Source organism: Carlito syrichta, unplaced genomic scaffold (assembly GCF_000164805.1).
Source record: "Carlito syrichta isolate Samal-C Ts95f unplaced genomic scaffold, Tarsius_syrichta-2.0.1 Scaffold301868, whole genome shotgun sequence".
NCBI lineage: Eukaryota > Metazoa > Chordata > Mammalia > Primates > Tarsiidae > Carlito > Carlito syrichta.
The window spans coordinates 940,498-952,937 of record NW_007245964.1 but is presented as its reverse complement, the minus strand read 5'-3'; the positions used below and the strand labels follow the sequence as shown (position 1 = coordinate 952,937).

The 12,440-nt window shown below is 46.0% G+C and overlaps 1 protein-coding gene across 3 annotated transcripts in view; it reads right to left on the bottom strand.

The window, feature by feature from the left end:
* Positions 1-12,156, bottom strand: part of SLC39A6 (solute carrier family 39 member 6) — a 28,705-nt gene extending 16,549 nt beyond the window's left edge. Inside the window, exons 1-5 of one of the 3 annotated variants that reach the window (XM_021711131.1) lie at positions 11,748-12,034; positions 8,561-9,484; positions 7,254-7,437; positions 4,771-4,940; positions 2,051-2,269 (exon numbers count right to left, since the gene is read on the bottom strand). In XM_021711131.1, the coding sequence (XP_021566806.1) occupies positions 2,051-2,269; positions 4,771-4,940; positions 7,254-7,437; positions 8,561-9,475 (1,488 nt within the window). In that variant the 5' untranslated portion in view covers positions 9,476-9,484; positions 11,748-12,034. Of the gene's footprint in view, positions 1-2,050; positions 2,270-4,770; positions 4,941-7,253; positions 7,438-8,560; positions 9,485-11,747 lie in introns of all 3 variants that reach the window. The other 2 variants (XM_021711130.1, XM_021711132.1) reach the window with 2 other exon arrangements.
* Between the last annotated feature and the right edge of the window lie 284 nt (positions 12,157-12,440).

Sequence of the window (12,440 nt, the reverse complement as noted above, 5' to 3'; positions counted from 1 at the left end):
CTGCTGGGCTCCAGCAATCCTTCCGCCTCAGCCTTCCAAGTAGTTGGAACTACAGGCATGCGCTACCACACCCGGCTAATTTTTTGATTTATTGTAGAGATGAGGTCTCACCAAGTTGTCCAGGTGGGTCTTGGACCCGCGGGCTCAGGCAATCCACTCACCTCAGCCTCCCAAAGGCACGAGATTATAGGCTGAGTCACCGAGTCTGGCTAACCCATTATTTTTAAGAGTCTCTTGACAGACTTCTTACTGACATGCCTGATCACATAAGAGGCAGATAAACACAGGCGACTCAGGTATTTTTTTTAAACCAGAAATAAGAGGCCTCTGTTTGACTTCATACTATTTTCTAATCCAGTTTGCAAAGGGCAAGCCTGAGAAGATCACATATCCTTTGAAACAAAACAGAATATTCAGCCATAGGTGAATAATTTAAAATTAATCGCATTAGATAATCATAACCACCAATAAAAACTGATGATATATCCATGTTGTTTCTTTTCTTTTTTTTGAGTCAGAGTCTCACTCTGTCACCCAGGCTGGAGTGCAGTGGCTGCTCCCGGCCAACGCAGCCTCTACCTGCTGGATTCCAGTGATCCTTCCACCTCAGCCTTCCAAGGAGCTGGAACTACAGGCGCGTGCTACCACGCCCAGCTAGTTTTTTTTTTTATTAATTATAGAGACGAGGTCTCACCAAGTTGCCTGGGTGGGTCTTGAACCTGTGGGCTCAGGCAATCCTTTCGCCTCGGCCTCCCAAAGTGCTGGGATTACAGGCTGAGCCACCGAGTCCGGCCTCCATGTTGTTTCTGATCTTCAAGGCCCTACTTGTACATTGTTTGGTCGTTTACATAGATGTTTATTCTTGTTTTTCTTATCCTCTCATGAGTTTCGAGTAATAGCGAAGTTAGAGTCGGGCTCGGTGGCTCAGCCTGTAATCCTGCGCCTTGGGAGGCTGAGGTGAGTGGATTGCCTGAGTCCGCAGGTTTAAGACCCGCCTGGGCAACTTGGTGAGACCTCATCTCTACAATAAATTAAAAATCAGCCGGGCGTGGTAGTGCGTGCCTATAGTTCCAGCTACTTGGAAGGCTGAGGCGGAAGGATCGCCGGAACCCAGCAGTCGAGTTTGCGGTGGCTGGGAGCAGACACTGCACTCCAGTCTGGGCGACAGAGTGAGACTCCAAACTCAAAAAAAAAAAAAGAAAAAGAAAATAGCGAAGTTAGAAAACTCCAGAGTTGGCTGGGCACAGTGGCTCATGCCTGTAATCCCAGCACTCTGGGAGGCTGAAGTGGGAGGACTGCTTGAGTCCAGGAGTTCAAGATCAGCCAGGGCAACATGGCAAGACCTCATCTCTATAAAAAATAAAAAAATTAGCTGGTGTGATGGCGAGCACTGTAATTCCAGCTACTTGGGAGGCTAAGGCGGAAGGATAACCTGAGTTCAGAAGGTCAAGGCTGCAGTGAGCCATAATCATGCCACTGCCCTCCAGCTTGGGTGACAGACTGAGTGAGATCCTACTCAAAAGAAAAAACAAAACAAAACTCTGGAGTTATTTTTATTTATTTATTTATTTAGAGTTGGAGTCTCACTCTATTGCCCAGGCTGGAGTGCAGTGGCGGGCACGCTCATAGTCACCCGGTGTTGACCTGCTGGGCGCCGGCGATCCTTCCGCCTCAACCTTACAAGTAGCAAGAACTACATGTGTGCGCTACCAAGCCTGGCTAATTTTTAAATTTATTGTAGAGACAAGGTCTTGCCAAGTTGTCCGGGCTGGTCTCGAATCCGTGGGCTCAGGCAATCCACTCACCTCAGCCTCCCAAAGTGCTGGGATTGCAGGCTGAGCCACCGAACCCAGCCTCTGGAGTTATTAAGATATAGAAATATTCCTCATGAACGCCCCTGGGACCAATAAGTACTTCAAGGATACTGAACCCCGTACTGCCTCGCAAATAAAGATCATTCAACTTGGTCACGCTGTTCTAACAATCTAGTTATACCATACTATAAATACATGTCTGACGCACAGTAAGCACTCAGTATATATACTCTTACCTTTTTCTTCTTATCTTTAAATTGTTTGATCAATGTGAGGACGTGTTCAACAAGAAACATGAAATACAGGCCTCCTAGAGCTGTCAGACCCTTCCATGTGGAATCAAAATAGGTGCTTTCTTCTATGTTTTGAGAGGCGAGATGGCTGAATAGTGGTCCTCTTTTCATTTCCATTGCTGGTTCTTCATGGCTATGACTATGTTGGTGACTCGCATGAGACTAAAGGCAAAATGATATGCAATTTATTCAGTCATTAGTCATACGACACCTCAGAAAAGTTGGTCAAGATAGGTCAAATTTGAAATCATTCAGAATTAGGCAATTATGTAGGTATTTCAGAGATGAGGAAAGTTTAGAACACTACAAATAAAGTGACCAATGAATGAGCAGCTAGCTATTTAGAACTTTTATTTTTTTTTTGAGCTGGAGTCTCACTGTTGCCCAGACTGGAGTGCAGTGGCCGTTCCCAGCCACTGCAGCCTCGACCTGCTGGGCTCCAGTGATCCTTCCACCTCAGCCTTCTGAGTAGCCGGAATTACAGGCACATGCTACTATGCCCAGCTGATTTTTAAAAATTTTATTGTAGAGATGAGGTCTCGCCAAGTTGCCCGGCAGGTCACAAATCCACGAGCTCAGGCAATCCACTTCAGCCTCCCAAAGCGCGGGATCACAGGCTGAGCCACCAAACCCGGCAGAACTTTTTTTAGTTGGAGTCTCACGTTGTTGCTCAGGCTGGAGTACAGTGGCACGCTCACAACCACCGCAGCCTCCCCCTGCTGGGCTTAGGCCAGCTCAGTCTTCCAAGCAGCTGGAACTACAGGCACGAGCCACCACACCAGGCTAATTTTTTGATGTATTTTAGAAATGAGGTCTTGCCAAGTTGCCCAGGCTGGTCTCAACCCCTGAGTTCAGGCAATCCTCTCGCCTCTACCTTGCAAAGTACTGGGATTACAGGTGTGAGCCACTGTCCCCGGATTAGAACTTAATATATATAATGTACTAGGGCATTTAATAAAATGAGTCTGTTTGGTGTAAAGACAAAAACATTCCCCACTGACCCTCATGATGTACAGGGAGTGAGCATTTTCAATGTTTGACAAATTACCATGGCCACAAATAACAGGGGACTCTCTAGACTTAGTGGGCACACAGTACCTACTGCTTATGTTCTGAGCTGAAAAGTCCATGTCCTGTAAGAAGCTTAGTCTGTATAGTGATGGGCCCTAGTGGGTACCCTAGACGCAACAGTAGCCTGCAGTGGTGACTGCTCCTATTGCATGTTAGGGAACTGGGCAAGGAACAAACACAGAGGCGAGACCAAGAACCACAGGGTCCACCCCCAGCACGTCACTTTGTGCAGCAGGTATTCCTGAGTATCTGCCATCTGGTGGTGACAGCCAGCCACAGCAAAATCATTTCTTTCACTGCTGCATTGGAAACAGATATGTAGTGCTCTGGGAATGCAGTGATTTCCTTTTCCTATCTTCCTGAAAACCTCTAAAGGGAATTTTAAAAATGAGACCCACATATTTTCTGCTTGAGCACCAATCCCAAGTAATTTTTTTTTTTTTTTTAGTTGGAGTCTCACTCTGTCACCCAGGCTGGAATGCAGTGGCATGTTCACGGCTACTGCAGCCTCGACCTACTGGGTTCAGGCAATTCTTCCGCCTCAGCCTTCCAAATAAGCTGGAACTACAGGCATGCACCATAACGCTCGGCTAATTTTCTTATTTATTGTAGAGACGATCTTGCCAAGTTACCCAGGTTACTCTTGAACCCCTGGGCTCAGGCAATCCTCTCGCCTCAGCATCCCAAAGTGTTAGGATTATAGGCTTGAGCCACCGCACCTGGCCCAATCCCAAGTATTTAATGGAAAAGTAACTTCACTTTACCAAACTTGTTTTATGTGTTATGAAATGAAAATCTCTAAATATATTCATGAATTCAACTCTGAAAAAATCTCTAATTTTCCTGGGCACATAAAGAGTCACATATTTTATTTTGGTAGCAGTTAAGCTAACAAGTAAGTAGATAATTCATGCTGTTGCAGTCTGTCACAGTATTAACATCTGAGTAGAATTTGTCTGTTTTTATTAAGTGGGTTTCAAAAAGGTAAATCATTCTGTATTAGTATATTTCCTTAAAAAGAAAAACAAAAAAACAAAAACAAAAACAAAACCTCAAAAAAGAAAACGTGTTTTAAGATCTAGGACAAGCAGGGTGTGGTGGCTCATGTCTGTAACCCAACACTTTGGGAGGCAGAGGCGAGAGGATTGTCTGAATTCAAGGGTTTGAGCCCAGCCTGGGCAACTTGGTGAGACCCTGTCTCTACAATAAATAAAAAAATTAGCCAGGTGTGGTGGCATACACCTGTGGTTCCAGCTACTTGGAAGGTTGAGGTGGAAGGATCACTTGAACCCAGCAGGTCGAGGCTGCGGGTGGCTGTGAGTGTGTTGTGTCACTGTACTCCAGCCTGGGCAACAGAATGGGACTCTTACTCCAAAAAAAAAAACAAAAAAAAAAGATCTAGGAAAAAAATACAGCTTTCAGTTCCAAATATATTTTAAAATAAACTTCTCTAAACCAAATTCCTAATTCTTCATATAAATCAAATTTCTAATTCTGCATATAAATCAATACAAAGAATAGTGCAAACCAAAAAACACATATTTTTCAATGTTGAATAATAAAACCATAGTAGGACAAATTATTGTACTTACATGGGGAAGAAGATGTAAAAAAGCATCACCACTCAAAGTCCCAACGGCCAACGCCACAAGGAAACTTAGGAGAAATTTGAAAAACACCCGATTCATGAGAGGTACTAAAATAACACCCAGCAAAGACAGGAAACTGATGATGGAAATGGCTATAAAGCCACCAACCCAGGCTGTCAAACAAAACAAAGGAAAATCACACAATTAACAAACTTTAAAAAATACCATAGCCATGCCGTAGTGCAATAACCAAGAAACCTGTTGCTGCCTCAGATGAACAGCTGGACTGGTACTTAAGAGCTCTATGGGTAAGGAGCATAAGCCTGGTGGGGAATTCTTCAGATGTAAGTGAAAGAGGGAAAAAAAACAGTTATTAAGGATGAACTCTAGCACACTTAGAAGATGAGCTTTCAAACTCCCATAACAGCTAAATTATAAAAGAGAGACAAGTTTTTAATCTTGCGCCTTTGGGAGGCTGAGGTGAGTGGATTGCCTGAGGCCGCGCGTTTGAGACCCGCCTGGGCAGCGAGACCTCATCTCTACAATAAATCAAAAAAATCAGCTGGGCATGGTAGCGTATGCCTGTAATTCCGGCTACTTGGAAGGCTGAGGTGGAAGGATCGCCGGAGCCCAGCAGGTCGAGGCTGCGGTGGCCAGGAGCGGCCACTGCACTCCAGTCTGGGCGACAGAGTGAGACTCCAACTCAAAAAACAAAAACAAAAACAAAAACAAAAAACAAAGGAATATTGACCTTCTATATGACCCAGCAATCCCCCTATTGGGAATATACCCAGAGGAACCCAAATCATTCTACAAAAAAGATGCCTGCACATGTATGCTTATTGCAGCACCATTCACAGTAGCAAAAACATGGAATTAACCGTGCTGCCCATAGAAGCTAGACTGGATAAAAAAAAAAATGTGGTACATATACACAATGGAATGTTATGCAGCCATAAAGAAGGACAAATATATGGACTTTGCAGCAACTTGGATGGATTTGGAGTCGATCATACTCAGTGATTTATCACAGAAACAAAGAACTGAGTTTCATATGTTCTCACTCACAAGGTGACCTTGAACAATAATGATGCAATAAGAAAGCGATTGGCAGTATTGGAAAACTGTCAGGGAAGGAGGGGTGGGATGGGCAGTTGAGGGAAACTGCCAGGGGATAGGGGGCACACCTCATCAACAAGGGTATCTGCTACCCTGAATTGGACCCCACATCTTTAAAATTAAAAATTAAAAAAAAAAAAACAAATAAACAAAACAAAATAATGGAGAAAGAGAAGGAACCCGGGAACTCAATAACTTCCCTAGTAAGTAAAGCAATTATTTCTTCCTTGCTATAGCTTTTTTTTTTTCTTCTTCTTCCCAGCCTGGTTGCCCAGGCTGGAGTGCAGTGGCATGATTACAGCTCACTGCGGCCTGAAACTGCTGGGTTTAAACAATCCTTCCACTTCAACCCCTCAAGTAGCAGGGACTACAGGTGCACAACACCACACCCAGCTAATTTTTTTATTTTTGTAGGAATGAGGTCTTGCTATGTTGCTGAGGTTAGTCCTGAACTCTTGGCCTCAATCTCTTCCCTCCTCAGCCTTCCCAAGTGCTGAGATTATAGGTGTGAGCCACTGTGACCGACTAAGTTTTCTGATTGTAGAGACGAGGTCTCGCCAGTTGTCCAGGCTGTTCTCGAAATCCTGGGCTCAGGCAAACCTCTCACCTCTGCCTCCCAAAGTGCTGGGATGACAGGCATTGGCCAGCTTGTTACAGCTTTTGAGCAATGTGGCCATACTCTATAGCAGACTTTTATCCTAGTTTCACTTATCAATAAGAATATACCAGAATTAGGCTCCTAAGCAGCAGAGATGAACTCTGACTCTCTTTCCAAATAGTGTGACATGATATAAAAACCCCACATTTCAGATGATCCTGACATGTCCTGTGGGATGACCTCAGACAAGCCATAAAATAAGCTTTATTTTCTAGTTTTTTTTTTTAGTTAAAAAAAAATTTTTTTTAAGGGTGGGTCTAACGCCCTTCCTTACTTTCTTCACATCAGAGCACAGGACAACAAAGATGATGTTTTGGAATCATGCTGAAAAATTTGGAATTATGTTGAAAAACAAATAGGTTCATGTGACTCTAAAAAAAAGTACACCTGAGCCCACGGTTCGAGACCTGCTTGGGCAACTTGGCGAGACCTCATCTCTACAATAAATCAAAAATCAGCTGGGCGTGGTAGTGCGTGCCTGTAATTCCGGCTACTCAGAAGGCTGAGGCGGCAGGATCGCCGGAGCCCAGTGGGTGGAGGCTGCGGTGGCCGGGAGTGGCCACTGCACTCCAGTCTGGGCGACAGAGTGAAACTCCAACTGAAAATAAATAGATAAATAAATAAATTAAAAATTAAAAAAGAAAAAAAGAAAAGTACAACATAAATATTATCTACTGGGAATTATTTTTACATAAAAAGGCAATCCTACCTATTTGCAAAGAATAGGTCTTTGGAGGGATCTCAGCCTTCTTTTCACTTGTTGTATGAATCAGACAGGATCTAGCATCAATTTGATTGATGATGGCTGGACAGAGGTAGCTGAACTCTGTTGCATTCAGTGGCACATGGATGCCCATGCCGTGAGACATAAGTAGCTTGGACGCATTGAAACACTGAAAGAAATAAGTGAAAACAAATAAAGTAGTGAAAGTCACCAAGGCATTCCCATCTGAGAACCCAAAACAGCAGTTTGAAGACACAATAACCTTTCCTGACTTAAAAGGATGTCTTTATTTTTTCAAGTTAACACAAATTAAACCCAATTTTTGTTCTAAGTACTTTGGAATTTCCTTCCAGCTACCTGGAGATACTATGTCATCATGGTGTTATCTACATCTTCAGACTGCTTCTTGGGAGAAGCAGTTACATCATCAGTAACCTAAGGAGAAAGCCTCAAATGGAACAAGCTTGAGGATAAATGGAGATTCACAAGCCTGTTAACTCATTGTAAACCCATTAAGGAAATGAGCTTTAATTCCAGGATGGGGTTCATTAGAGATTGAGAAATATGTTGCTTTAGTACTAACACTGTTCTCCTTAGCCTAAACAAGTCCAAGACATGTCGCTCTTCCAGTAATGACCTTACTTCCAAAAACTTAGCTCAGTTCTTGTCTACATACCTAGCAAATAATGCTCTACTATGAGAGAATATTAAATTATGCAGATTACTCTTGCAAAGGGCAAGGCTAGTTAATAAAACAAACCTGTACTAGCAGGCAGATGTTTTCACCAATTTAATTGGATGACAAGCTTAAGTTTGAAGAAATTCTCCTATGCAATCTAACCCCCCCATGAAAAAAATATGGCTTCAGTAACTGTTTCTTACCTTCTGTAAAGTATTTTATTTATTTATTTTTTTTTGAGTTGGAGTCTCCCTCTATCATCCAGGCTGGAGTATAGTAGCATGTTCCCAGCCACCACAGCCTCGACCTCTTGGGCTCTGGCGATGCTTCCGCCTCAGACTTCCAAGTAGCTTGAATGACAGGCATGTGCTACCATGCCCGGCTGATTTTTTGATTTATTGTAGAGATGAGGTCTCGCTGCCCAGGCGGGTCTCGAACCCGCGGGCTCAGGCAATCCACTCACCTCAGCCTCCCAAAGGCGTGGGATTACAGGCTGAGCCACCGAGCCCGGCTTCAATGTTTTATTTTTACCTTAAGCACCTTATAACTAAAGAGAGAGTGGTCACAACAGGACATGCAAGTACATTAAAGTAATGAAAAGCACTTCTCTTACCTCCTGAGGATTTTCATTTGAGTTTCTAGAATACATAAAGCCCTTTCGGGGCTCATTCACAGATTCATTTGCTTTCCTACTGGCCAGTCGGCTCATGCGGCTCTTTTCCATGACACTGGGTGGAGTGGAACTGCTTACATCTTTGGGGAGCTTTCCAGATTTTGGAGTCTCTATTGTTTCTAGAAAGTGAGTGCCTTCAGAGACAGCATTATATACAGTGGAGGTCACTTCACTAGTACTAAAGCCCTCCTTGACATTCCTTCTACCACTAGCATGTTCTGGTCGGTGAGATCCCTTCCCCTGGCTGTTTCTAGGCTCTTTACGAGTGTTATCGGAGTCATGGTCTGGGCACAGAGCTTTCCGATTATTTTTACTGGAAGCAGCATGATTGCGGTGAGAGTGACGGTCATGGTCAGAGTGACGGTCATGGTCAGAGTGATGCTCGTGGTCGGAGTGATGCTCATGGTCGGAGTGGTGCTCGTGGTCAGAGTGGTGCTCGTGGTCGGAGTGGTGCTCGTGGTCAGAGTGGTGCTCGTGGTCGGAGTGGTGCTCATGGTCAGAGTGGTGCTCGTGGTCGGAGTGATGCTCATGGTCGGAGTGGTGCTCATGGTCGGAGTGGTGCTCGTGGTCATGGTGTATGTGGATTCTTTTAATCTTATCTATGCCTATACTTTGAAGCAATTTTCTGAACCCTTCAACTGACAAGGAATTATTTTCTCCATAGCGATAGAAAAGCTGTTGTAGATGATGTCGCTGTGTGGTAATCGCCAAGTCAACGTTAATGCCAGATTCCCAATTTGGACTAATTTTCTCAGTAGTCTGAGGGAAAGCAGCTGCAGGTTCTAGTTCATGAAGGGGATTTGTGACTGAAAGGGCAAAGGTCAGGATCAAGATTACAGATAAATTCTTCGCCATTGCACCTTCCTAGAAAAGATAGGGAAAAAAATTATTGACCCACTTCTAAAACAATTTTAGTTCATCTATGCTAAAAATGATGTCTATCAAATAATTAACGTTTCCATAGCATCACTGTAGTACCAGTGTGGGGCCAGTTACTCTGCTAGAGTCCTAGGTTCTATCCCTGCATTACTTGAAACAACCAGAGAACAGCTGAGTGCTCAGAGACTGTGATTAGTACTGTAAAAACAACAGTAATTCAGAGACAGGATAGATCCATGTGGCCACAGCTATCCTGGCAACTTATTGTGTTGAGAACAATGATTCAAGACAAAACCAAACCTAACTATCCGCCATCACCATCATTTCATAAAAACAATCTTTTAACACCAAAAAAAGTAGAAATGATAATCTCAGAATTCACATTTAAAAACTTTTTTTTGAGTTGGAGTCTCACTCTGTCGCCCAGACTGGAGTGCAGCGGCCACTCCCGGCCACCACAGCCTCCATCCGCTGGGCTCTGGCGATCCTTCCGCCTCAGCCTTCCGAGTAGCTGGAATTACAGACGTGCGCTACCATGCCCGGCTGATTTTTTGATTTATTGTAGAGATGAGGTCTCGCTGCCCAGGCGGGTCTCGAACACGCGGGCTCAGGCAATCCACTCACCTCAGCCTCCCAAAGGCACGGGATTACAGGCTGAGCCACCGAGCTCGGCTTTAAAAACTTTTTAAGAAGTTTGGGCAACATATTGAGAACTCATCTCTACAAAAAGTCAAAAAATTAGCCAGGTGTGGTGGTGCACAACTATAGTCCCAACTACTCAGAAGGCTGAGGCAGGATTGCTTGAGCCCAGGAGGTCGAGGCTATAGTGAGCCACGATCCTGCCACTGTACTTCAGCCTAGGTGACAGAATGAAATCCTATCTGAAAAACTTTTAAAATACTAATAAATACACTCTCTTCATATACAAGTTCCACTTAAGGTCTCTCTCCCCCATCCCAATCCTCAAAGGTGCTCAATTTTGCCAGTTTCATGTGATCCCTCAGGATCTTTTTTATGCATACTCAAATAGCCGTGTACTTTAAACATACAAATGGAATCTTTTTTTTTCCACTCGAGAATGAGTCAGATATACTGTCTGCCAACGCACATGAATGTACCTTATTCTTCTGTAAGACTATACAGTAAGAGTTCTCGAAGTACCGTGAACTTCAGGAAAAACTCACTATATCGTTCTTACATTGCTATAAACCAGTGAAAATTTTTATTACAGAATTACTCATCCACACAATGGAGTCTGGAACCAAAAGCCTATGCCCAAAGAGGAGTCAGGAACCGAATTGGGGCTTCAAAAGCAGAATTCAGTTAAGCAGAGGAAATTATAGTCAGATGAGCGGATAGACAAGATGGCTCAGGACCCCGCAGATGTCCAGTTGCAACTGTGGATGGTGATGGTGGTCAAGCACATGTCTCCAGCAAAAGCAGCAGAGGTTGGGCAACCTAGCTCTACTACCGGCTCTTCCTGGGACCGGGCTCTCACATTTCATCACCTCATCTAAAAAGCGGGCAATACCTATTTTTCAGGGTGAACGAGAACAACACGTGTGGAAAGGCTGATTAAACTTATATGTTGTACAAATGCGGCTTATCATACTGGGAGCAGCGGGAAATAGAGGTACGGTATATAACGAATGCAGGACTAGAGAGGACTCTTTGGGGCCTGAAGTTTTGGTAACTATTTTAAAAGACAAAAGAGATCTATTTAGAAATCATCCCCAGGAGAAAGACCAAGAGCAGGGTAAGAGGAGACAAACACAGGGGACAGCTCCAAGCAGCTCCGAGTCCTTCTCCGAGGAGGATGCTGAGGGGGGTCGCGGACCCGTCCGCGGATCTCCTTCCCGCAAGTGGGCGTGCGTTGGAGGAAAAAAGGCGGCGGAAGGAAAGGGCCTCTTGAAGAAAAGGGCGAGAAAATGAGGGCACAAAGCTTTGCTTCTAAGGGCTTATTATTAATGAACACGCCAGCGCACCTTCGAAAATGGGATGAAAAGTACAGATCGTCTCCTCGAAAAGTCCTCCCTTGGACCTCTAAGTCCGCCTGGGCACCCCAAACTGAGAAGTCCGGCTTCAGGCGAGTGGGCGCCTGCGTCGGGCTCCCCGCTGGCGTCCCCCTTCTGCAGCTCCCTTGCCCGGCCCGCAGGACCCCATCTCCGCTGAACCAACCCCCCCGTCTGCCCATCCTGCGGGGCTCCCCTCCTCACGGCCCCCCTATCCCCCGGACTGCAGGACTCACCTCTTCGTGGCCTCGCGGTCCCACGGCCCGGTCCCGCACGCAGGTTCGGTTCCCCGCAAGCGGTCCGGGGGGCTCGGAACGAGCCCAGACTGGTCTCTCTGAGAAGCCTCTACAGGTCGCGGAGAAGCAGTGGTCTCATCGGTCTGGCCTCCCCTCCGCCTGGGGGTACTACCGCGCCGCCAGTGGGCAGCCGCGCCCCTCGTCTCCCCGGAGCAGGAGGACAATCATCAATTACCGGCGCGCGCGGCGCGCGGCCGAGAACCACCGCCTACCTCGGTTAAGACTGCGGGGCATGCGCAGTGCGACCCCGGAACCCCGGCTCCTCACACTGATCCGCTTTTCCACGTGTTCGCCGGCGCCACGGGGCTCGCAGGGGCGGTCCGCGTGGACTCCGAGAAGTAGGGGGTCCTATCCTCGAGCCTCTCCGCGTCCCTGCGCTTCTCTGAGGCCTGACTTGCTCCGTCCCTGGGCTGGCTCCGTCCGAAGCTGGGAGCTGGGCCGTAAAAAGCAGCGGGATGATCCTGCACGAGGCCCGGGGCCTTCTGGAGGGCCCAGAGCGCCTCTAGTCTGGCTTCGCTCTCGGGACCGGAGGCCTCGCTCATGCGCAGGACCACAGCCCGAGAGGAGACCGAGTAGTTGCGGCCGCGCACTGGGGTTCGGGCTGGAAAGATCCACGCGAATCAGGGTGGGGGG